At 44.2% G+C, this 22,511-nt stretch overlaps 1 protein-coding gene across 2 annotated transcripts in view; it reads left to right on the forward strand.

Annotated features, from left to right (window-relative positions):
• The window catches only part of Fam189a1 (family with sequence similarity 189 member A1), a 139,696-nt gene that overhangs the window by 47,977 nt on the left and 69,208 nt on the right, over positions 1 to 22,511 (forward strand). For both annotated transcript variants that reach the window (XM_048329514.1, XM_048329516.1), the window contains exon 2: positions 4,145 to 4,201. In XM_048329514.1, coding sequence (XP_048185471.1) covers positions 4,145 to 4,201 — 57 coding nt within the window. The remainder of the gene's footprint in view (positions 1 to 4,144; positions 4,202 to 22,511) is intronic.

Raw genomic sequence — 22,511 nt, forward strand, 5'->3', positions numbered from 1 at the left:
CCCTGAGTTCAAACCCCCCCCCAACTGACCAAAAAAAAAAAAAAAAAGGAAAGATCAAATGTGTGGCACATACCAGTAACCCAGCACTTGGGAACCTGAGGCATGATCATGAGTTCTAGGCCAGCCTGGGCTGCTAGTGAGACCTTGTTTCAAAACAGACAAGCAAAGTTCGGAAGTCACCAAAGAAAGAAGAAGACAAAGGATAAGAAAACAACTCTGAGAGGCAAAGGAATCTTTGAGTTTTCTGCCCAGCCCAAGGGGATGGCCAGCGAGGGAGGAGCAGGGCACGGGTCCCTATGTCACGCCCAAGAAACACCAACTGGACGGAACACTTAATATTCCCAACCAGTGAGGGGAGACTCTCGAGGTTTGCTGGAGAGCTTGGGATGAACTTTTGGCAGGCATATAAAAATGACAAATGGGCAATTAACTCCAATTAAATACGGTAATGTGATTTTAAAAGGGCATTGCAATTATAATCCTCCTCTGGCACAGTTATGGACGATATTTATATAGTTGTAATGCCAACCATGAATGCCAGAGTAACAAAAGGTTACTGGGATTGGCAAAGTGAATGGAAGAAAGAGTGTCTGCTCTGTGCGCGTGTGTGTGTACACGTGTTGTGTACATTGGGAGAGCCAGAAGCATCAAGTTTTATAGGCAGAAGTTAAAGTGTCAAGTTCAGAGAGGCATACATTAATAGTAGAAACAGCCAACATGATCGTAGCTCTAAGGGGACAATCAGACTTGGCAAACTGTGCAGAACAATGGTCTCCATCAGTGGGTGGGAGAAGGCGTCCACTGAGCCAGGATGGATTTCAACTGGGTAGCTGGAGCCTTGAGCTCTCCCAGGACAGCCCTGGGGGAGAGGGGAAGGAGGCAGCCAGGGAGATGGGCAGGCAGAGACACCTGCTAAGGAGGAGTGTAGAAGTGAGGGGGAAAGACACTGGCTACCCTGTGAGTTGGAATACAGGAAGCTGGAATTTGGAACACAGGAAGCAGGAGATTGGAATGCAGGAAGTAGGAAGCAGGAAGCTGGACTACAGGAAGGAGAGGTGGTCTGATGGGAACTGAAGGGGCATCCTTGACTTAGGAGCCATTGCTCACCAGACATGGGAGGTACCAGGCCGCAGGTCTGAGGCAACAAGGCTGGAGGGTAAAGACAGATATCACAGGCTGCTGGGTCTCCCCAAGCAGAAAGGGGGGGGGGGTCTAGGTAGAGAGTTGGTAGGTCCCAGTGAGTGGCATTTCAACCTGGGACTTCAATGGAGGTGGTGAGATTTCCAGTCCCTCTGGACCCCTCTTGCAGGAGCTAAGTCCCCTGCTCCTCCCTGCCTCCTATCATAGGCTGGACAACAGACCTATGCCACCTGGAAGGCCCAATTTGAGGTCAGAGGTCAGAGGTCAGGCAGGAGGAGACAATGTGGCTAGCTTGGGCCTCTCTGCAGTTGTCGCAATGTGGTTGACAACCTGGGGTGTGAACTGGAGGCCTTCAGTCTGAACACTGGGGTGCAGGGATAGAATTCCAGGAAGAGCTCAGGCTCTTGGGTGAATTCTACAGGGTGCAGCTCACAACCCCCTCCCCCCAACTTCCCCCAAAAGTCCAGGCAGAGGTGCCTGGAAAGAATAGTTCTGGCTTTGGGAGTTGGCATAGAAGAGGTTCTTCATCACATGAGCACCGAGGGGCTTCAGTGGTCAGGCTTTGGAAACGATGTTGCAATTTTTCTCCCAGACAGGTTCCATTCCTGTTGTTAATTCCAGTGAATTTAAAAGTTGCTGTGGGTTCTGTGAATCTGCTTGCGTAATTATACTCTGATAGCTTTTCATTACACATAATGTGATTTTAATGGAATTAATGTTCTGTGTCAACAAATACATTGTTTTTAGTGTGGCACAAAGGAACAGGAGGCTTCTAGAAGCAGAGAATGAAAACTGTCCGCAAGTGGGTTAGATAATATTCTTTTCCAAACAAAGTGATTGCTACCTATGTTACCCTTCCCTTTTCTCCCCTCCCCATCCCTTCCCTTCTTTTTCTTTTCTTAACTGTGCCAGTACTGGGGCTTGAGTTTAGGACCTCAAACTCACCTTTGGCTTTACTGCTCAAAGTTAGTGCTCTACCACTTGAGCCACACCTCCCCTGCTGGCTCTTTTGGTGGTCAATTAGAGACTATCTCATGCAATTTCCTGTCTGGGCTGGCTTTGAACTGTGATCCTCAGATATCAGCTTGTGAGTAGCTAGGATGACAGGCAAGAGCCACCAGTGCCTAGCTTTTATTTCTTTTAAGTGATTAACTAGTTCACATTTTGCGACATAGATTTTCTTTATGCCTTTCAAGTATTTTAATCAGGGCTGCACGGAAATTATACATTATTTAGTCCTTTTGTTTTTAAAAATGAATGCTTTCCCCCTTGTCTAATAATGAAATTGTTCGTGTTCCTTCATACAAGTTTAAGACTTGCATGTTAATGGTTATTAGGTTTGTTTCTTTGAAGTCTTGCTGACTTTTTGCTTGTTTTCATAAATGGAATCTTTAATTTTATTCTGTTTCTAACCAGTCTTAGCTTGCGCATGGGCAGAAAAGCTATTTTTCTGTAATTTGGGTGCCTGTCTTAGCCCTGCTTACCATGGTGTCATGAGGACAGCCTTCCCTAACCTCTTTCTGCTTCTGTTTTCTCTCACATGCATGGGAGAAAGAATCACACACACCTTTCAGAAGAGTCAGGAACCCCTAATGTGTGTCTCTCAGATAGTCTTCAATAAATATAACTAGTGTGATATTTCAATATACTAATTGTTGTTGTTGATTGTGGGGCTTGAACTCAGGGCCTGGGCACTATCCCGGAGCTCTTTCACTCAAGGCTAGTGCTCTACCACTTTGAGCCACAGCTCCTCTTCTAGTTTTTCTGGTGGTTCATTGGAAATAAGAGCCTCATGGACTTTCCTGCCCAGGCTGGCTTTGAACAGTGATCCTCAGATCTCAGCCTCCTGAGTAGCTAGGTCGACAGATGTAATCCACCAGCACCTGGCTTAGTATACTAATTTTTGTAGCCAGATAATGTAGTGAATTCTCTTAGGGTCCCTTCCTTCTTCCTCCCCTTTTCCTTCCTATTTTTCTCCTCTCTGCCTCTCTGCCTCTCTGTTCCCCCCTCTCTCCCTCCCTCCTCCCACAACAGTTCCCTTGGCTTTGTGTATCATTTTTCAAATAGGATGAACTTTGTTCCTTTTTTTCTAGTACAACCATGCTTTCTTCTTAATGTTCAGTTTTATTAGATAATTGTGTTAACTTACTATTACCATCTTAGAACAACACACATTTATTATTATGTCTGAGGTTGGTGGGTCAGGAGTGTGGAACTGTGTGTGTGTGTGTGTGTGTGTGTGTGTGCGCACACTCTCAGTCTGAAAGGTGGGAGGGGAATTCTCCCAGGGGAAGAGGTGGGAGGGTGTGAGGACCAGCAGGCTTTTCAGAGGCAAGGCAGAGGATGTATGCCAGAAAGAAGAGAAAATGGAGGTGGTGGTGGTAGGCAGGAGAGGATGCACAGATGAGAGATGCATCTAGAAGGTCCTAGAAGGCAGGGTCCAGTAGACTTTCAATCCAGGCAGCTCAGAATATGATGTAGTCTCTCTCTCTCTCTCTCTCTCTCTCTCTCTCTCTCTGTGTGTGTGTGTGTGTGTGTGTGTGTGTGTGTGTGTGTGTGTGTGTGTCCTGGGCCTGGGTGCTGTCCCTGAGCTTCTTAGGCTCAAGGCTAGCTCTCCAATCACTTGAGCCACAGCTTTGTTGTTGTCGTTGTTTGTTTTGGTAGTTGGTTGGAGATTAGAGTCTCCTGGACTTTCCCGCCTCCGGGGGCTTCCAATTGACATCCTCAGATCTCAGTCTCCTGAGTAGCCAGGGTTACGGTGCGAGCTCCCGGAGCCTGCCTGCTCTGGGAGGCGGAGGGTCTCTTGCTCTCGCCCTCATGCGCCCGTGGTCTGGGAGACGGTGTGCCTCTGGGCGCAGCTCCAGGCTGTGAGCAGCTCTTTGAGGAGAAGCTGCATGGTTTGGATCCTGCGTACTCTGGGCCACATGGGAGCAGCTGGGGTTGGGTGGAGGGCTCGGACAGACGTTTCCAGCGTCTCACCTCCCTTGCCGCTCTCTCCTTCCAGGTGCTCCTGTCCGGACTCATCGGCGTTGTCTCGTGGAAAAGACCTCTCTCCCTCGTGGTAAGTGACAAAGTGACACTGGAGGTCAGGCGGTCTCACAAAGACCGTTGCAAAGAAAGTGTCATGGCCTCTGCAGACCTGTGCCGGTGCACTGCTTTAATTTTTGGTCAGTTCTAGGGCTTGAACTCAGGGCCTGGGCATTTTCCCCTGAGCCCTTCTGCTCAAGGCTAAGGCTCTACCACTTTGAACCAAAGCGCCACTTCGGGTTTTCTAGTGGTTCATTGGAGAGAAGAGACTCATGGACTTTGCCGCCCAGGCTGGGTTTGACACTCGATCCTCAGATCTCAGCCTCCTGAGTAGCTCGGATGACAAGCGGGAGCCACCAGCACCTGGCCCATTGCGCTTCTGAGAGTTCTCCTGGGAACATTTCCCTCGGATCCTGTAGTGTGTCCTGTGCTTTGTCTGGGCGCGCTCTCTGGAGGATGTCCTCTCCATCTAGAGCCTACCATCTGGTGCACGCATGCTCAGCGCATAGTGCACATCAGGGTTCAGGAACTCTTTTCTTGTCTGGGTGTTGGGGAGATTGCAAAATCTGTGTGTGGGGGGTGGGGGGGAGAAATAAGATGAAACTAGTTCTGGGAATAGACTCATGGCCGAGCGTGGTGCTGAAGTGTGGTCTGTGTGGCAGGCCGAGAGAGGAGGCAGGCTGGGTTTTCTTCTCTGAAAGTACCCCAGGCATCTCCTTGTCGATTGATCCGTGGGGTGGTCTTGTTAGCACTGGCATTAATATCTGATTTGTCCACATCAGGCCCGGAGGAAGTGCTTTCCCACATTTTGATGGGTGATGGAAAAACCCAACAGGGTGGGTTTCTCCCTTTGTCCTAATCAATTATTTAAAATGTTCAGTTTTTTTAAAATGATTGGAGTTGGACATCATGACATGTACTAAATATTAATGGAAATCGAGAGAAAGGCCGATTTGTTTGTGGAAGTCCTTGGCCCCTCATGAGAAGAGGGAGCACAATACACAGGAACTGCTTTCTCTCCTCCGCCATAGCTCAGCTCAGAGAACTCGCCTTTGAAAAATGTGGTTTTGAAAAATGTGGTTCATTTTAACATAGAAATGTCCAAACATGCACAAAAATAGAGAGACTGATGTAATGAATCTCGACAAATAAATAGCAACATCTGGGCCATCTTGTTTCCCTGTACCTCTGGTGTGGCTACTCTTCCCAACTCCTACGTCTCCTGGATGGATTGTTGCATTTTCTGTTTAAATTATTTTTGTGTGCTGGTCCTTGGGTTTGAACTCAGGGCCTGGGTGCTGTCCCTGAGCTGTTTTTACTCAAGGCTAGTACTCTACCATGTAACCCACAGCTCCACTTCTGGCTTTTTAAAAAACAAACAAACAAACTGGTATATTGGCGATAAGAGTCTCATGGAATTGCCTGTCCAGGTTGGTTCCAGGCTGTGATCCTCATATCTCAGTGCTTCTGAGTAGCTAGGATTACAGACTTGTATGGATAGATGATTTTAAAGCAATCCCAGCATGCAGATCAAGAAGCCAAATCTGGTTCAGAATAAGATGGCAGAGAATAGGAACCACTATAAGACCGACATCAAAATTGTGCTGTGCAGAGATGTTTTTGAAGTGCCATTAGGAGCCCCGGGGCCGTCAGCCCCATTCCTCTTCCCACTTCTCTGATGTAATACCTGGGGCAGGGAATGTCTGGCCCTCAGGCTGTGGAAAGTCCAACATCATTGGGTACAAGATGGAACAGCTGTAACATGCTACCCTTGGTTGGCCTCTCTGCCTACGTTGATAATTTCGTATAGCCTCTAATAATGTTTATTATAAGTATCCAAATGGCACTGGGCAGAACATAGGTCTCCTGGAAGCCCTTTCATGCCAGCTTCTACCAATGGGAAGCCATCTTCTTTAGAGTGGGTGGGCAGACTAAAAGACTAGAAGCATAAAATAGGTGGATTGAGGTCTGGGCACCTCCTGGGGCAGGAAGAAGTGAGAGTATATCTATAATAATAATAATGGTTTGAAGCCAGCCCAAAGATCTATGAGATTTTTATCTGCAATTAACTGTCCAAAAGCCAGAAGTGGAGCTGTGGCTCAAGTGGCAGAGTGCTAGCATTCAGCAAAAATCCTCAGGGATAATGCCCAGGCCCTGAGTTCAAGCCCCAGGATGGGCACAACTACACCCATAAAAGTTGATAAGCTGTTAGGTAAAGATTTCCTCTTCCATATTTTTTTTCAATTAAGAAAGATTTTTTTCCCCAATTATGTATCATATTTGAATGCTCATGACTGATATTTAATATGTTCTCGGGTTTATTGGAAACCTAACAGACAGTGAATGAAGAAAAGCAACTTGGCTTATCTTTCTGTTCAGCTTGGATTCAGTTATTTTTGTTGTGTTCAACTGTGGTATTTAATGTAAGATGCCAACGGCAGATCAGCAGGGAATAAGAGGTGTGTGATAAATTAGCTGCAGCCTAGAAGAGTGCTTTATTTGTGTGTGTGTGTGTGTGTGTGTGTTTCTCTCGCTGCTGCTATACCAATCATTTCTCAACACAAGAAAGATTAAAATCTTCTGCTGCATAGATTAGCTTCTTTTCAGAAATCTATTTGAGTTTTTGTATGAACGAAAATGCTTCCTACTGTGCCTATTAGAAATACAGTCCCACTGTTACTACACAATCTTATGTTTGGTCATATTCTGTGGGGAAAGAAATGTGAATCACTTTAACCTTTAATATGAATTATACCCAGCCTATAGGGCTTTCTTTCTGAGCCATGAATAGATCTCAAATATGACCTTAATATACTATTAAAACAAAGGTGAGTTAAAGGTTAATGTATTTAATGTAAATGTGCTTGGAGTCATCATTTATTCAAAGAACTCATCATAAATCTACTTGGGAGGGTTCTTACATGCAAGACCTCCTCTTTTTTCTCTCTTCAATTTAATTTTCAATTTAATTTCATTGCATACAGTAAACAAATGATTTAAACATAAATACTTACAGATAATTTTTTTTCACTCAAAAACTAGGACATATTACATAGGCAATAACTGGAAGCATTGGCAAGCACTTATACTAGAACAGTAGGGTCTGAAATTTATTTTAATACTTAGTTACTGTACAAAACCACTTCCTGTGAGTCCTCTACTGGAGTATTATGGGGCCAGGTGTTTTTTTTTATTTTTTATTCTTTTCAGGGGTGTGGTTACAAATTCACAAATGTTCTTTAATTGCAGGACAGATATTTATTTTTTCTAGGCAGCCACTTCTACACAGTGACCTGGGACTACCATTCGCTTGTGCCTTTGTGTTTATAACTGTCACCTCTTATCGCTGAGGATTTCAGGTTACCAAGCTATTATTGCTAAGACCTCCTTTTCAAGAGACGATCTTTTGTTTGGTTACATTAAGGATGAAGTCTTGGTTGGTTAAGTGTGGGGAGAAGAAAATGGGCTGTTTACACACTTAATTTTGCAAGTCCTTAAAACAATGTAGAGTTTTACTTTGCTAAGAAAGCAATCTTAAAGCCCCATACTGGTGGCTCAGGCTTGTAATCCTAGCTACTTAGGAGGCTGAGGTTTGAGGATTGTGGCTTGAAGCCAGGCTAGGAAGGAAAGTCCATGAGACTTTTATCTCCAATTAACCACCAAAAATCTCAAGTGGAACTGTGGCTCAAGTGGTACAGTGCTAGCCTTGAGCAAAAAAGCTCTGAGATAGTGCCTGGCCCCTGGGTTCAAGCCCCAGGACTGGAACCAAAACAACAACAAAAAAGATGGCCATGGATAAAATCCTCATTTTTTTTTTTGAGCGAAGCATAACAGTGATTTATATTGTCTGAAACCATGTTACTTTGAAATGTAAACTGTTTTATTTTAATCCATTGGGCATGATAATCTATCAGACTTTTTTTTGTTTTTTGTTTTGGTCAGTTGTGGGGCTTGTACTCGAGCCTGGGCACTGTCCCTGTGCTCATCAGCTCAAGGCTAGCACTCTACTACTTGAGCCACAGCCCCACCTCCGGTTTTCTGGTGGTTCATTGGAGATAAGAGTCTCATGGACTTTCCCGCCTTGGCTGGCTTTGAACAGCAATCCTCAGATCTCAGCCTCCTGAGTAGCTAGGATGACAGGCGTGAGCCACTGGCCCCTGGCAAGCATGGTTGTTTTCATTGGACAGGTACCAAAACTTGCTTTTGGCAAACCATCATGAGCAGGGAAAGGAAAATTAAACTTAAATAAAGGTATACAAAAACACCTAATAAGGTAATTATGTGCTGGCAACCAAAATGAATTTAAATGTCTTCTCTGGAATTCACCTGGAAACAATTGCAATAGGCTTTCTCCATGCTTGTTGCTTCTGACCGACTAGGGAGAAGCTTTGCAGAAAGGACGAACTATTCCACAGCCTGCCAGAGTCTCATACCTGTCATCCTAGCTACGCTGGAGGCTGGGATCTGAGGATCCCAATTTGAAGCCAACCCAGGCTGGAAAGTCTGTGAGACTCTTCTCTCTACTAAACCACACACCCCTCGCCCCAAAAAAGGTGGACGTGGTAGAGCTCTAGCCTTGAGCAAAAGAAACTCAGGGACAGCACCTAGGCCCTGTGTTCAAGCCCCAGGACTGGCATAAAAAAAAAAATAGCCTTTTGTTAATCGGCTTTGCGTGACTGTGACAAAATAGCTGAGACAAACAGCGCCTAAGGAGGAAAGGTTTGTCTTGGTTCATGGTTTCAGGCCATGGCCACTTGGTCCCGTTGTTTTGGCCTGAGCAGCTCCATTCTCAGGGGAGCGCCTGGGGAAGCCAGCTGCTCTCTCCCTGCTGGTGGGGAAGGGAAGAGAGAGGAAGCAGAGGGTCTCCATTCCTACCACCCCTTTTCCATTCAGCCATACTTCCTAGACGTTCCGCCGCTTCCCAGTAGCCTCACAAGCTGGTGACCTGCTCTCCCAGGCATAGGTCTTACCTAAGAACTCCCGCCCATACCACAGCAAGCCAGGGAACAGTAAAAGTAGCCATACAGACATCCCTCTGTAGCCGTGGACTATTTGGCCAGGATCCCCTACAGATAGCGAGATCTCTGGGTGCTTATATAAAAGAGCCCAGGAGCCGGGTGCCAGTGGCTCACACCTGTCATCCTAGCTACTCAGCAGGCTGAGATCTAAGGATCATGGTTCAAAGCCAGCCCAGGTAGGAAAGTCCGTGAGACTCTTATCTCCAATGAACCATCCGAAAACTGGAAGTAGTGTTGTGGCTCAAAGTGGTAGAGCGCTAGGACAGTGTCCAGGCCCAGAGTTAAAGCCCCAGGATGGACCAAAAAAAAAGGCACAGGAACTGGGGATGCAATGGCTCCAACAATGAGAGCCCAAATCCTGTCAAGCAAAAAAACCCCAATGATCCTGAGATACTGAGTTCAAGTCCCAGCACCTGCAACTAAAATGTCATAACACTTACATACCAACTACCCAGATCTTGGATACTTTTGGTCCTTTCTAGATTACTTATAATAGCAAATATAAATGCTATGTACAAGATTGCTACCTTACATTGGTTAGGGAGGAATGACAAGCAATCAAGACTGTACATGTTTGGTAGAGATGCAGTCTTTTCCCCAAATATTTCCTTTGTTGTTTGTTTGTTTGTTTGTTTTTGTGCCAGTCCTGGGCTTTAAACTCAGGGCCTGAGCACTGTCCCTGAGCTTCTTTTTGCTCGAGGCTACTAGCACTCTGCCACTTGAGCCACAGCCCCACTTCCGGCTTTTTCTGTTTATGTGGTGCTGAGGAATCAAACCCAGGGCCTCATGCATGCTAGGCAAGCACTCTACCACTAGGCCACATTTTCAGTCCCTCCCCAAATATTTTGAATCTGAAGTTTGTTGAATCTGTGAAACCAAAGGACTCACATGTATGGGGAGCTGACTAGGTAATATAATAGGAAGAAATTGTTGTAAGTAAGAATTTAATAAGTCAAGAAGTAAAGTATGCATACAGTCTTTCTTTAGAAAGATGACAAGTACTGAGTATCTGCTGCTTTCTGAACACAGCCCACCATCGTCCTCACAGGACAAGAGCTCGCTGTTAGGAGCGAAGCAGGTGGTCTTTTCAAGCGGCTTTAGCTCTTAGAGCTGGGTGCTGGTGGCTCCTACCTGTTTGTAATCCTCGCTATTCAGGAGGCTGAGATCTGAGGATCGGAGTTCAAAGCCAGCCCAGGCAGGAAAGTCCGTGAGATTCTTATCTCTAATTAATCACCCCAAAAAGCTAGAAGTGGAGCTGTGGCTCCAGTGGTAGAGTGCTAGCTTTGAGAAAAGAAAAAAAAAAGCTCAGGGACAGGGCCAAGGCCCTAAGTTCAAGCCCCAGGACTGGCACAAAAACAAAAAGGGTTTAGGCTCTTGGCTACAGCCCACAGAATAGCAACTGCAAATGCCTGGGTAGGGAATTCTAGGCGTGTCTGGTTCCCAAGGCTGTTCTCTTCTCATTGTGATCCGCTCCTTTCCCTGTGTTGGAAATGGGAAGAATTTGGCTCAGTGAGAATGAGGTTCAACCTCCATCTTGGCTGGCTGGAGTTTGAACCTCCAAATCACAGACTGGAATCTTTCTAGGCCAAACAGAGAAACGAGAACAAATCCAACAGGCAGGGAAAGTATCCAATGCAAGTGGGGGGGGGGGGGGCAGGAGTCAATCCAACTGTAAAATCTTTCAGGGGGAATTCCAGAACCTGGTTCTAGAATCTTCTCTCCAATTTCCCAGTTGTCCTCGTCTTAACATTTCTGAGCATAGACATACTTGAGGTGTGCGATTGTAATTCACTATATTAATGATGACTTAGGCAAACTCCATAGCCTTCTTTTTTTTTTTTTTAAGATATGTCAGAATTCACAGGAAATGTTCACAGGAAATAGAGTGTCTTCTATTCTTAGCACAAATTGTCTGATGTCCACTTTAGAAACTTCCACCCTCTACTAAAATGCTTTCTTTTCCTAATGGACTTCCTTTGCCCTGGGGTCTTTGTGTTCTCCTAATAGAAAAAAAAAAAAGTCATTAAGGAAAAAAAAATATCTAATATGCTGAAGTAGCTCTAATAGAAAAAAAAGTAATAGATGAAGTGTCAGTTGGCTCCAAATGCATATTCTCTCAGAAAGAAGGCAATTACTGCTATAAAGATATAGCATTAGAAAAATTATTACAGCTGAGAAGTCTGTGATCTGCCTGTCTGTAGCAAGTTAATTTTAAAAGCATCACCAGGCATACAAATCATAGGAATAAAATGCTGAACCATACTAATTGAAAGTGAATTTAATATGCAGGACTGAAGAGCCATCACTACGTACCAGCTTTTAGAAAAATTCTACCACATAAGCTATTAGTTATCAGATTTTTTTCTTTCCCTTTCAAATGTCCAACTCCTTTAAATGAAGAATCTCACTCAGGGGTCTTATTTCAGAATCCCGAATGATTTAATGCTATGAAGTAAGCAGGAGAGATATTGAAACCTGCATATCTTACTCAGTTTTTTTTTCTGTATTGAGACAAGTTGCTGTAGGTTTAAGCATTTTATGAGAAGACAGAAATTCTGATTAGGAATGAAAAGACTCAATTGTTTTGCTATTAACTTCATGTACTTCAACAATTGAAAACTTGAACTGATCTTCTGTAGGCAATATTATCTAAGGACTATTAGCAGCATCTATTTATTTATTTACTATTTATTATATATAAAATAATACTTGTATATTTATATTATATATTTATGTATAGAAATAACATTTATATATAAATATATTATTTATTCATTCATTTATTCATTTAGTGCCCATCCTGGGGTTTGAACTCTGCCTCACTCTCTGGCTTAGTGTTTTTGCTTAAGGTTGGATCCATTTCTTTGGTATTTTGTTTTTTTTTCCTTTGCTGATTAATTGGAGATAAGCGTCTTGCAGGTTTTTTTTTTCTGTCTGGGCTGGCCTCCAACTTTGATCTTCAGATCTCAACCTATAGAAGTTTTTAAAATTCGTTACAATGACTACCTGCTGAGTGACTTTGGAGAGAGAAAAAGTCTGTCTTTCTTTACCAAATCAGAGACCTTTAGTCTGATTTTTTTTTTCTCCTTTAGATATGTCTTGATCATTCCTGGTTCTTTGCTTTCTTAGAGATTTTTACAAATCTGCCAGAATCTATGAAAAATCCTTTACTCATTTTTTTTTAACTGGACTTTCATTCTGTTTATGATTTCAGGGCATATAATGGTAGTAAGCTTTCTGTTACTCTAACAAACACCTGAGACAATGAACTTTTATAGAGGAAGGTTTGCATTGGCTTATGATTTTACTGGTTTCAGCCTATGATTGGTTGGCTCTATTGCTTTGGGCAAGGCAGTGCATCATTGGAGAGCACATGGCAGAGCTAAATGAGTCCGTTCACGGCCAAAATGTGAAAATAGAGAAAGGGGCTGTGGTCCACTGTTCCCTTTGAGGGCTCGCCCCTCCCTCCCTCCCCCCCATGGCTTAAAGACCTCCCACTAGGGCCTCTTAAAGGGCCTTCCAATAGGCCTAGAGGCTGATGGGAACTAAACCTTTAACACCTGAGCCTCGTGTTGCTTATCCAAACCATAGCAGGGGGAATGAGCATATTTATAATATTGAATAGTCCTGACCATGAAATAGTATATTCCTTCTATTTATTTAGACCTTATACAAAGTACTTCAGCTTAGTTGCCATTTTCTCTATAGAAGACTTGCATATCTTTTCATATACTTACCTTTACTATCATATTTACAACGTCTTTGTCATTGATAGCCTTTATGTTCCTATCTTTTAATTTTTTTTTTTTTTGGTCAGTTGTGGGACTTGAATTCAAGGACTCGGCGCTGTCTCTGAGCTTTTTTTTTTTTTTTTGCCAGTCCTGGGGCTTGAACTCAGGGCCTGAGCACTGTCCCTGGCTTCTTTTTGCTCAAGGCTAGCACTCTACCACTTGAGCCATAGTGCCACTTCCAGCTTTTTCTATATATGTGGTGCTGAGGAATCGAACCCAGGGCTTCATGCATGCTAGGCAAGCACTCTACCATTCCCAGTCCATCTCTGAGCTTTTTTTTTGCTGAATGAAGGCTAGCACTCTATGACTTTGAGCCACAGCGCCATTTCCAGTTTTCTGGTGGCTAATTGGAGATAAGAGTCCCACAAACTTTCTTGCCCTAGCTGGCCTTGAACTGCAATCCTCAGATTTCAGCCTCTTGAGTAGCTAGGATTATAGTCATGAGCCACTGCTACCTGTCTTTAATTCCTTTCTTTTTTTCTTTCTTTCGGGCAGGGGGCGGGGGTATATTCCATTCCTTGGGCTTGAACTCAAGGCCTGGGGCCTGGGCACTGTCCTTGAGATTTTTTTTTCCTAAAGGCTAGGTAGCACTCTACCAGGCTCTACTCTGTTTTGTTTTTTTTTTTAATTGAAAATAAAGAATCTTACAAACTTTCCTGCCCAGGCTGGCTTCAAACCATGATCCTCAGATCTCAGCCTCCTAAGTAGCTAGGGAGCTGTTGGCGTCCAGCTCCTCTTTTAATTTTTTTAAAGTATCCTTATTCTTACATTTATCAAATTACTGAAACCAAAGATTAAAAATATTCTCATCTTCACATAGAACAAGAGGCCCTTGTTTTAAAAGCAAAATTCAATGGATTTAAAACAAGAAGAAGCATCCTCATTACTGGAAAAATTCCACTCCCAAGGAAGCTAATTTTTTAAAAATTTCCTTATGAAAAATGAATATGTTCTTGTCTGACTTTATATTTAGAGACTCGGGTTTTAGCGCCTTCTCTTCTTAGAGACACTCCTTAATTAGGATTTTGAGTTGACTTCCCCATCAGTTGCTGACCTAGGCTGATTTCCTGTCCTACTTTGTGTCTCTCTTGCATTCAGAAAGCTCCCTCTGCTCTTTCAGGTGGAGGCAAGAATAATGTATTTTCCTCACCTCCTGCAAATAAAGACTCCCATTTGTTATTTCCTATGTAAGAGCAGTTCACATAGATTCAGAGCAATCTTTTTGTTTGTTTGTTTTTTTGTTTTTTCCTGGCATTAGTAATTGGAGGAAAAGTTCTAAAGTCAATGCAAGTTGCTTCCATAATGAGAACAGAATGGTTTTCTCTGGATTTGTTCTGCAAACATGTATCCTGGGTTATTTTAATCTGTGCTTCTTATTCTATAATTATGATGTCTCTTTGTCTCTGTCTCTCTCTGCTATTCTCAGGAATTTATTTATCAGTGGTTTTTAAGCTAATTTTTTTTAGAAAGTGCTGAAGCTGAAAAGTCAATGTTTGACTCAGAACCACAGTGTATAAAGACATAAAGAGATAGGGGCTCTGCCTTGAGACATGTCTGGCTCTGAATATACTCCATATTTCTCAGGGTTCAAAAGGAAGAGAATGCCATATTCAAATTAGGTAAAGGATAGTCCAATGGGATTGGGTACTCTAATGGGTAGTCTATGAGGGGTGGGGCAAGCAGAAGGGAGCTGGTGGCCAGCGCGAGGGTTTGAGTATCAGCCAAAGGCTGGGATTGCTGTCAAGCAAATTGGGAAGAAGGAACCTATTCTCAAATAGGTGTGTTCTCTTTCAGCTACAGGTTCCCCTCAGTGTCTCCTGTCTGAACCATCTGTAGATCAGAGGCGGTGGGGCGGGGCAGGCCTGCCAAGATCAGTCTTCATACAGCAATAAAGGGGCTGTGGTGGATCTGGAGAGCAGACAGAACATTCTAGCAAATTTGGGAAAGTTGAAAATACTTCTCTACAAAAAATATTCTTAACCCATCTTTTATTTTTGGCAGTATCTGGCTTGCCATTTCCTGTTTCCAGGGTAGATTTTTAATTAGGCCTGTCTCTTTTTCTTTCTTTTTTTTCTTTTTGATGTCTCTTCTCATCTTGGTGTGTTTCCTTTGGGACAGGAGCTAGTCTCATCATTTTCATCCCTGGCATTAAAATCTACTCAGATTTCATAGAGGCCATGACTTTTTTCTTTTATCATGGAGAGATTCATAGAAATTATCCAAGAATTTCCTTCTTGTTTTTATCAAAATGTCTGATTTTACAGTTAGGCTGCCTTTGTTCTCAGTGTTTTGGAACATTCTCCATTCTCTCATGATGGAAAGGACTTATTTAATCTGCACATATTTATATGTGAATATGTAAGTGTCTTTTATACATTTTTGGAAGGTGGACACATTAGAGTTCATCAGAGATACAGGATTGATAAGACCTATGTAGATAGCATAAGAATTCTTATGAGCATTGGCTTGGGAAATGATGGAGGCTCATTAGTCTTGTAATCTATCATCTCTAGAGATAGCCCCCCCTCCAAAAAAAATTGATGCTGTAATTTAGTCCAAGTTTGGTGGCTTAGAAACTTAGAGGGCAAGGGGGGCAGGGACTGGATAAATCTTGAAGTCTAAAGGCCAGAGAACAGAAATGGGTGTCCAAGACCAAAAAAAAGATGGACATTCTGACTCAACCATGGAGAAAACTTCCCCTTTCTCTCCTCTATTCTGGCTGTAGTGGATTGGCTATTGCCTACCTATGTTGGTGAGCGTGGATCTTCTTTACGCGGTCCAGTGATTCAAATGCTCATCTCTTCCTCAACATGCGCAGAGTCACTTAGGAATGGTGTCTAGCCAGCTATCTGGGAGTCTCTTAGCTCAGTCACATTGACTTATGTGTATCTGTGCATACATAGATTCCTAAACCAACAGCCTGTCTAGGCAGGTCCTGAGGAACTCCTGTCCGTCCCTTGGTTGACATGGTTGGGTCACTGTGTGGGATGCTTCGTGACAAATTCTCTTCAGTGTGCGGTACTACTATTACCTTTCTCTTGAACTGCTTCTGCCTTCAAATTAACCAATCATAAGGGACTAAACATCATCTTTTCCAATCATCTGGGAGAGAGTATGGGCCTGGCCTGTATTTTGTGCAATGAAAATAAATCATATAATTTTAAGAAAATGCTGCTGCATTTTTTTGTTGTTGATTTTGTAGTTGTGGGCCTTGAACTCAGGGCCTGAGTCAGGACAACAGTCCCTGAGCAATTTTGCTCAAGGCTAGCTCTCTACTGTTTGAGCCACAGCACTACTTCCAGTTTTTGAGTAGTTAGAGATTAAAGCCTGACTGGGACTTTACTGCCCAGGCTGGCTTTGAACCACGATCCTCAGATCTCAGCCTCTTGAGTAGCTAGGTTTACAGGCATGAGCTACTAGCACTCGGCGCTGGTGCATTTTTAAATGATATTTAGTGTTGTTGGTTTTTTTTTTTTGGCCAGTTCTGGGGCTTGGACTCAGGGCCTGAGCACTGTCCCTGGCTTCTTTTTTGCTCAAGGCTAGCACTCTGCCACTTGAGCCACAGCGCCCCTTCTGGCCATTTTCTGTATATGTGGTGCTGGGGAATTGAACCCAGGGCCTCATGTATACGAGGCAAGCACTCTTGCCACTAGGCCATATTCCCAGCCCTTAAATGATATTTAGAACAGATGTTGTTGCCAGCTCAGGTTTTCTTTCCTACCAAAGGAAGTGGGTGTCATGGTGGGCATTTTTGTTCCGGCTATTTGTATGTGATCATGAAGATGCTATCATCTTTAAATGTCATCCTCATGCAAATTCAGAGCCACTGTTCACAGAGCACAACCTGGGTGGGTTTAGCCTCACAGACGCAGGAGCTAGAATTCAAATACATCTCCACCAGTGGGGTCTGGCAAGCTGTCAACGGATGAGAAATGATTAATACCATATGATAACACACAAATGAGCTGGCCCAGGGGGACAAGCATCTTAGAAACCTCCAAAGGGAAACGACTAAGCCAAAAGGGAGAAAAATATTTGGGCAAATGAGATCATCGCCACCCTGGGAGTAACAGTTTGGCTGGCAAAAGGTGACAGGCAGTGGGTATGTGCCAGGGAGTGGCAGCCTGAGTGTGGGGGGGGGGGCGGGGGGGAGGACTGGCTCACCACTGCCAACCAGACGGGCGAGCTGGTGACACTCAGGGACAGATGACCGAGGAGAGCTCTCCTGAGACCCATACCCTGCAAGGGAGAGCCTTGAGTTCGTTCTTTCTACCAAATAAAGAATGATAAGGCAGGAGAAATGGGAGCAGAGATGTTTATTTGAACGTAAGAGTAAGACACCATGGGAACGAGGCAATTGGTGAGGTGGTAGAAATCCCCAACCAGGAGTCCTGGTGGGGGGTGGGGGGAGCTGCCTTGCTGTAGGAGGTCCAGTCCATCTGCTTCCTGGGTGGGGAGGAGGAGGGGCAGAAGGAGAAGGAGGAGGCAGGAGAAGAGGAGGAGAGAGAAGGGGAGAAGGGGAGAGGAAGAGGAGAAAGAGGAGAAAGGAGCAGAGGGGGGAGGTTGTGCAAGAGAGTGGAGAAGGAGGCCTGGGAATCAGTGGTCTGAGTAAGCTCCTGGGGTCCCTCTTTTTTCCCTTGTGGGGAGAATCTCATCAGGTTGGGTCTCTGTCTTCCTCACCCCTCCAAGAGGAGGGGTGCCTGTGATGATTCAGATCCTAGCCTGCTGAGTAGCTAGGATTCCAGGCATGAGCCGCAAGCACCCTGCTTTTTACCTTTCCCTCAAACTACCTAGCTGCTCCTGGCGCGTCCTGATTTGCACCCTACATTTGTGTTTTACCCTCCTTCCACATGGGTATTTTCTCAGGTGAAGCAGGGATTATAATTGGACCTTCCAACCTTCCAAATCTTGAGGATTAAATCCTGTATAAAGCCGGAGGCTGATGGCTCACGTCTGAAATCCTAGCTACTCAGGAGGCTGAGATCTGAGGATCGTGGTTCAAAGCCAGCCTGGGCAGGAAGGGCCATGAGACTCTTATCTCCAATGAACCACCAGAAAACCTGAAGTGGAGCTGTGGCTCAAAGTGGTAGAGCATTAGCTTTGAGTGAAAGGGCTCAAGGATAGTGCCCAGGTCCTGAGTTCAAACCCCACTACCAACCAAAAAAAAAAATCCTGTAGGAAATATTGAAAATTTTACCCAGAGTCAAATAAGAACAGAACTATTGTTCATCATTTCATTCTTGTTCCTTTTGATGCTTCATACATTTCTCTCCTTGGAGCCAAACCTAGCATTGTATACATCCCCAGCGCCTACTTCACTCTCAAGACTCTCCAACCTGTCGAGGGAATGAAATACTGATATGTTCTTTTATCTTGTACTGAATATTCACAAGTATTGCAAGCTTAGTTCAGGGCAGTGGGGTTGAAACTCCTAGGTCTTTTAGTTTTGTTTTCAGTTTTCAAACTTTACCAAGACCAAGATAATCTTAAATGATCATTGATGATCGTTAATTGTTGTCAAAGCATCAATCCACAAAACACAAATTAAACAAGAATAAAAAATAATGAAATAGCTGGGCTCTGGTGGCTCATACCTGTAATCCCAGCGACTTAAGGAGGCTATTTAGATCTGAGGCTAACCATTTGAAGCCAGTCCAGACAGAAAAGTTCGTGGGAGTCTTTATCTCCAATTAACCAACAAAAAGCTGGAAGTAGAGATGTGGTTCAAGTGGTAGAGCACTAGCCTTGAGTAAAAAAGCTAAAGCAAAGTACAAGGCCCTGAATGGAGCCCCAGTACCCATACCCTAAAAATAATTGTAAATATCTTATCTTCCTAGATACCATAATCATAAAAGAACTTTTATGGAAAGGGTATCCATCCTGTACCTCCACTTGACCTTGACCACCGTGGCCAAGGTCACCAGATCGTGTCTGATGGGCCCAAGCTCTGTCTGGGCAGCACCTTTGCTACTGTGTTCCCTTTTCAGAACCTCCTGGGCCACATTTTTTACATAGCAGTTTATTAATTGGCAGCAATTTTCCCCATGTTAATGAGGGACTTTATAGTGATGGGATTACACGCCTTACAGTGACAGTTCCTTAGATTTGAAAATCTTCCTAATTAGACATCTTTCTCTGCAAGTCAAAAGATGTAATTTATCTTGAAGTTATGCATAAATTGGAACGCTGCTGGGTGCCACTGCCATTGTCATTAAAACATTATTTGATAAATTAAATCTGTATTTAGTTCAGATGGAGTGATTGAAATATTATTGTGACAGATAGCTCAGGAAGGGCTGAGCGCATGGATTCCCTCCCAAGCTCCATGTCAGCGCTCCTCTCACACCCCAAAGCTCACGACTGGCCCCGGGAAGCACGAGTTTAGGACAAGTGCAGGCATCGCATCCTGTCTGTTTTCTGCCTCCACTTCCCAAGTCTTTAGGATTTCTTCTTTCACCCTACATCAAGGGTTTCTCTTTTCCCCTTCTCCCTCATTCTGATGCTTTCTTAGAAGGCTGGGTGGCTCAAGCCTGTGATCTTGGCTACTTGGTAAGTAGAGATAGGTACCTACCTGTCTCAGATAGGGGTCACCTCTCTTTGGAGGCCAGCCTGGGCAAAATGATGCTCATAAGACTCCATCTCTGTGGACTCTGTGCCAATGGCTGGACACAGTAGGTAGTCTGGGAAGCGCAAGGAAGAGCACCAGAGTCCAGGTAGGCCACGCCTAAAGTAGAGGTACTACTTTAACCAAGGTAGAGTCAGATGCCAGTGACTCAACCCCTGTCATCTTAGCCACTCAGGAGGCTGAGATCAGAGGATCAAAGTTCAAAACTAGCCCTAGCAGAAAAGCCTGTAAGACTTTCCATCTCTAACTAACCAGCAAAAAACAAGACTGGAGATGTGGCTCAAGAGCACCAGCTGCGAGCAAGAAAATCAAGAGAGAATGGGAAGCTCTGAGTTCAAACCTTGGTACACACACACACACACACACACACACACACACACACACACGAAGGAAGGAAGGGAGGGAGGGAGGGAGGAAGGGAGGGAGGAAAGGAGGGAGGGAGGGAGGGAGGAAGGGAAGGGTAAAAAGAGGCTGGAGGGGTGACTCAAGTGGTACAGCACCTGTGCTAAGCCCTGAGTCAGTCCCTACTGCCACCACCACAACAAAAGGAGCAAGACTTCTTTTTCTTGTTATTATTCCCTAAACAACACAGTATAACCTCTGTTTACGTAACATTTACATTGTGTTATATTTTGCAAGTCACCTAGGCATGATTTAAAGTTTTGGGTGATGTGTGAAGGTTCTAAGACATAGTGCCGTTTTATTTTACTGTTTACTGCATGGTTTTGTTGTTGTTGTTGTTTTGTTTTGCTTTGTTTTTTGCCAGTCCTGGGGCTTGAACTCAGGGCCTGAGCACTGTCCCTGGCTTCTTTTTGCTCAAGGCTAGCACTCTGCCTCTTGAGCCACAGTGCCACTTCTAGCCATTTTCTATATATGTGGTGCTGAGGAATTGAACCCAGGGCTTCATGTATATGAGGCAAGCACTTTACCACTAGGCCATACTCCCAGCCCTACTGCATGGTTTTATATGAAGGGCTTGAGCATCTGTGAATTCCGGTTTCCTTGGGTGGTGGGACCCATCACCTGCTTATAACCACACATGACCAGGCTTGCACGAGTGTGTGCATACACCTGTGTGCACCTATCAAAATGTAAGACATCTTTGCATGAAAAGAGCAGGAATAATCACTTTAACTGGGAAGATGAGGAAAATGCTTCTCAAGGAGTTTGAATGACTTTTTTTTGGTCTGTTGTGGTGCTTGAACTCAGGTCCTGGGCACTGTTCCTGAGCTCTTTTGCTCAAGACTAGTGTTCTATCACTTTGGGCGATGATACCACTACCAGTATTCTAGTGGTTAATTGGAGATGAGTCTCACAGACTTTACTGACCAGGTTAGCTTTGAACCACAATTCTCAGATCTCAGCTTCCTGAGTAGCTAGGATTACAGGCATGAGCCACCAGTGCCGGGCTTTGAATGCTTTTTTTGTTTTCAAAGTCAACTAGCTATGAAATGGTGCAGAATACCATTTGACAGCATAGCCTCTGGTCTGTCTGAGTAAAACTCCCAGCTCTGTCTCTGATCACTTTGAGATCTTAGAGAAATGGTTTTGCTTCTCAGTGCCTCAGTTTCTCATCTGTAGGAGAGAATAGAGCATCACGGGACATTATGATTGACATAATGTATGCTGAGAGCTCAGCCAGGCTTCACACGTCTTTAATGATGCTATGCTGTTATTATCTCTATTGTTGAGTTTCCTCCTCCTGGGGTTGATACCCAAGTCTGTTCATTCAGGTCCACGGAATGTGTTTTCTTTAATCACGCGCTCCAGAGATTCATTGTTCTACTGATCTGTGCTTCTTCTCACCCTGGAATGTTCTGTGTCCCGGTAACCAGCACAACAGAAATCTGCAGAAACAAAACCAATAGGCAAGTTCCCTTGACTCAGTTTCCTCCAAAGCCAGCTACAGTACAGCTGATCCCATATCACATTCACAGAGAAGGCTTTCTGTGTTCTGATTTTCTTTCAAATGGAAATGGATTGATACTTCCCCACAGTCCTCTGCAACCTTATGTTTTCCAGTTAGAATTTGCATATTCATCAGAGTCAATCATTGGAGATCTAGCTGATTTGGTCTTTCACAGCTGTGTGTCACTCTTCTTTGATGGCTTCAGGAAATCCATAATCTCAAGTTAATTTTCCTTGCTACACACAGATAACTGAAATAAAGCTCGATTTCAAATGATCAGGATAAGCAAACAACCTCAGAACTGAGAATTCTGTCTACTTTTCCCCCAGTGTGTCTGGGGGAGAATTCTGGGGTGGAAGTAGAGGTAAGAAACATAGAAATACATCTACAGAATAGTGGAACCCTTTTGCTTACAGGCACGAACATCTGGTCGACCTGCCATTGACTCTCCTACCAGGAATCAGCTGTGGTGCCCAGGAGAGCTGCCTCCCCATTCAGCTGAAGTGAGGGTGACATGGGCTCAACAGGAGGCTTCAAGGAGATGGCGTAGTTGTTCACAGGACAATAACAAGCCTCAAAATATAGGAAGGTCTAAATTACTATTTGTTCTTGTATATTTCTGTTTGAACTCAGGCTCATTCAGCAGGGGTGTGGCTATTTTTCTCTCCAGAAGTGAATGGAAGAAAGCACCCAGAACATGGAGGACATGTACGCCAAGACAGCTGAGCATGTTTGAAGTAGAGGATGGCTAGCTGGGGTAGGTGACCTGGAGCTCACTTCTAGCTGTGACCTCTGGCAGGTGGCTTCTACCTCAGAGCTCACCTTTGGCTGTGTGACCTCTGACCCTGATGAATCAAAAGACTCTCATGTTTCCAGAATCTTGAACCACGTTTTCTCCATATCTAGAGCCTCCTTGAAATCAGAGCTGTGTACAGCCCATAAGTGACCTGAGACGTTCGCTTCTGCTGACATTTCTCACTCCTGTGTTGGAGCTGGGTCCC

This window comes from Perognathus longimembris, chromosome 20, assembly GCF_023159225.1.
Source record: "Perognathus longimembris pacificus isolate PPM17 chromosome 20, ASM2315922v1, whole genome shotgun sequence".
NCBI classification, from domain to species: domain Eukaryota; kingdom Metazoa; phylum Chordata; class Mammalia; order Rodentia; family Heteromyidae; genus Perognathus; species Perognathus longimembris.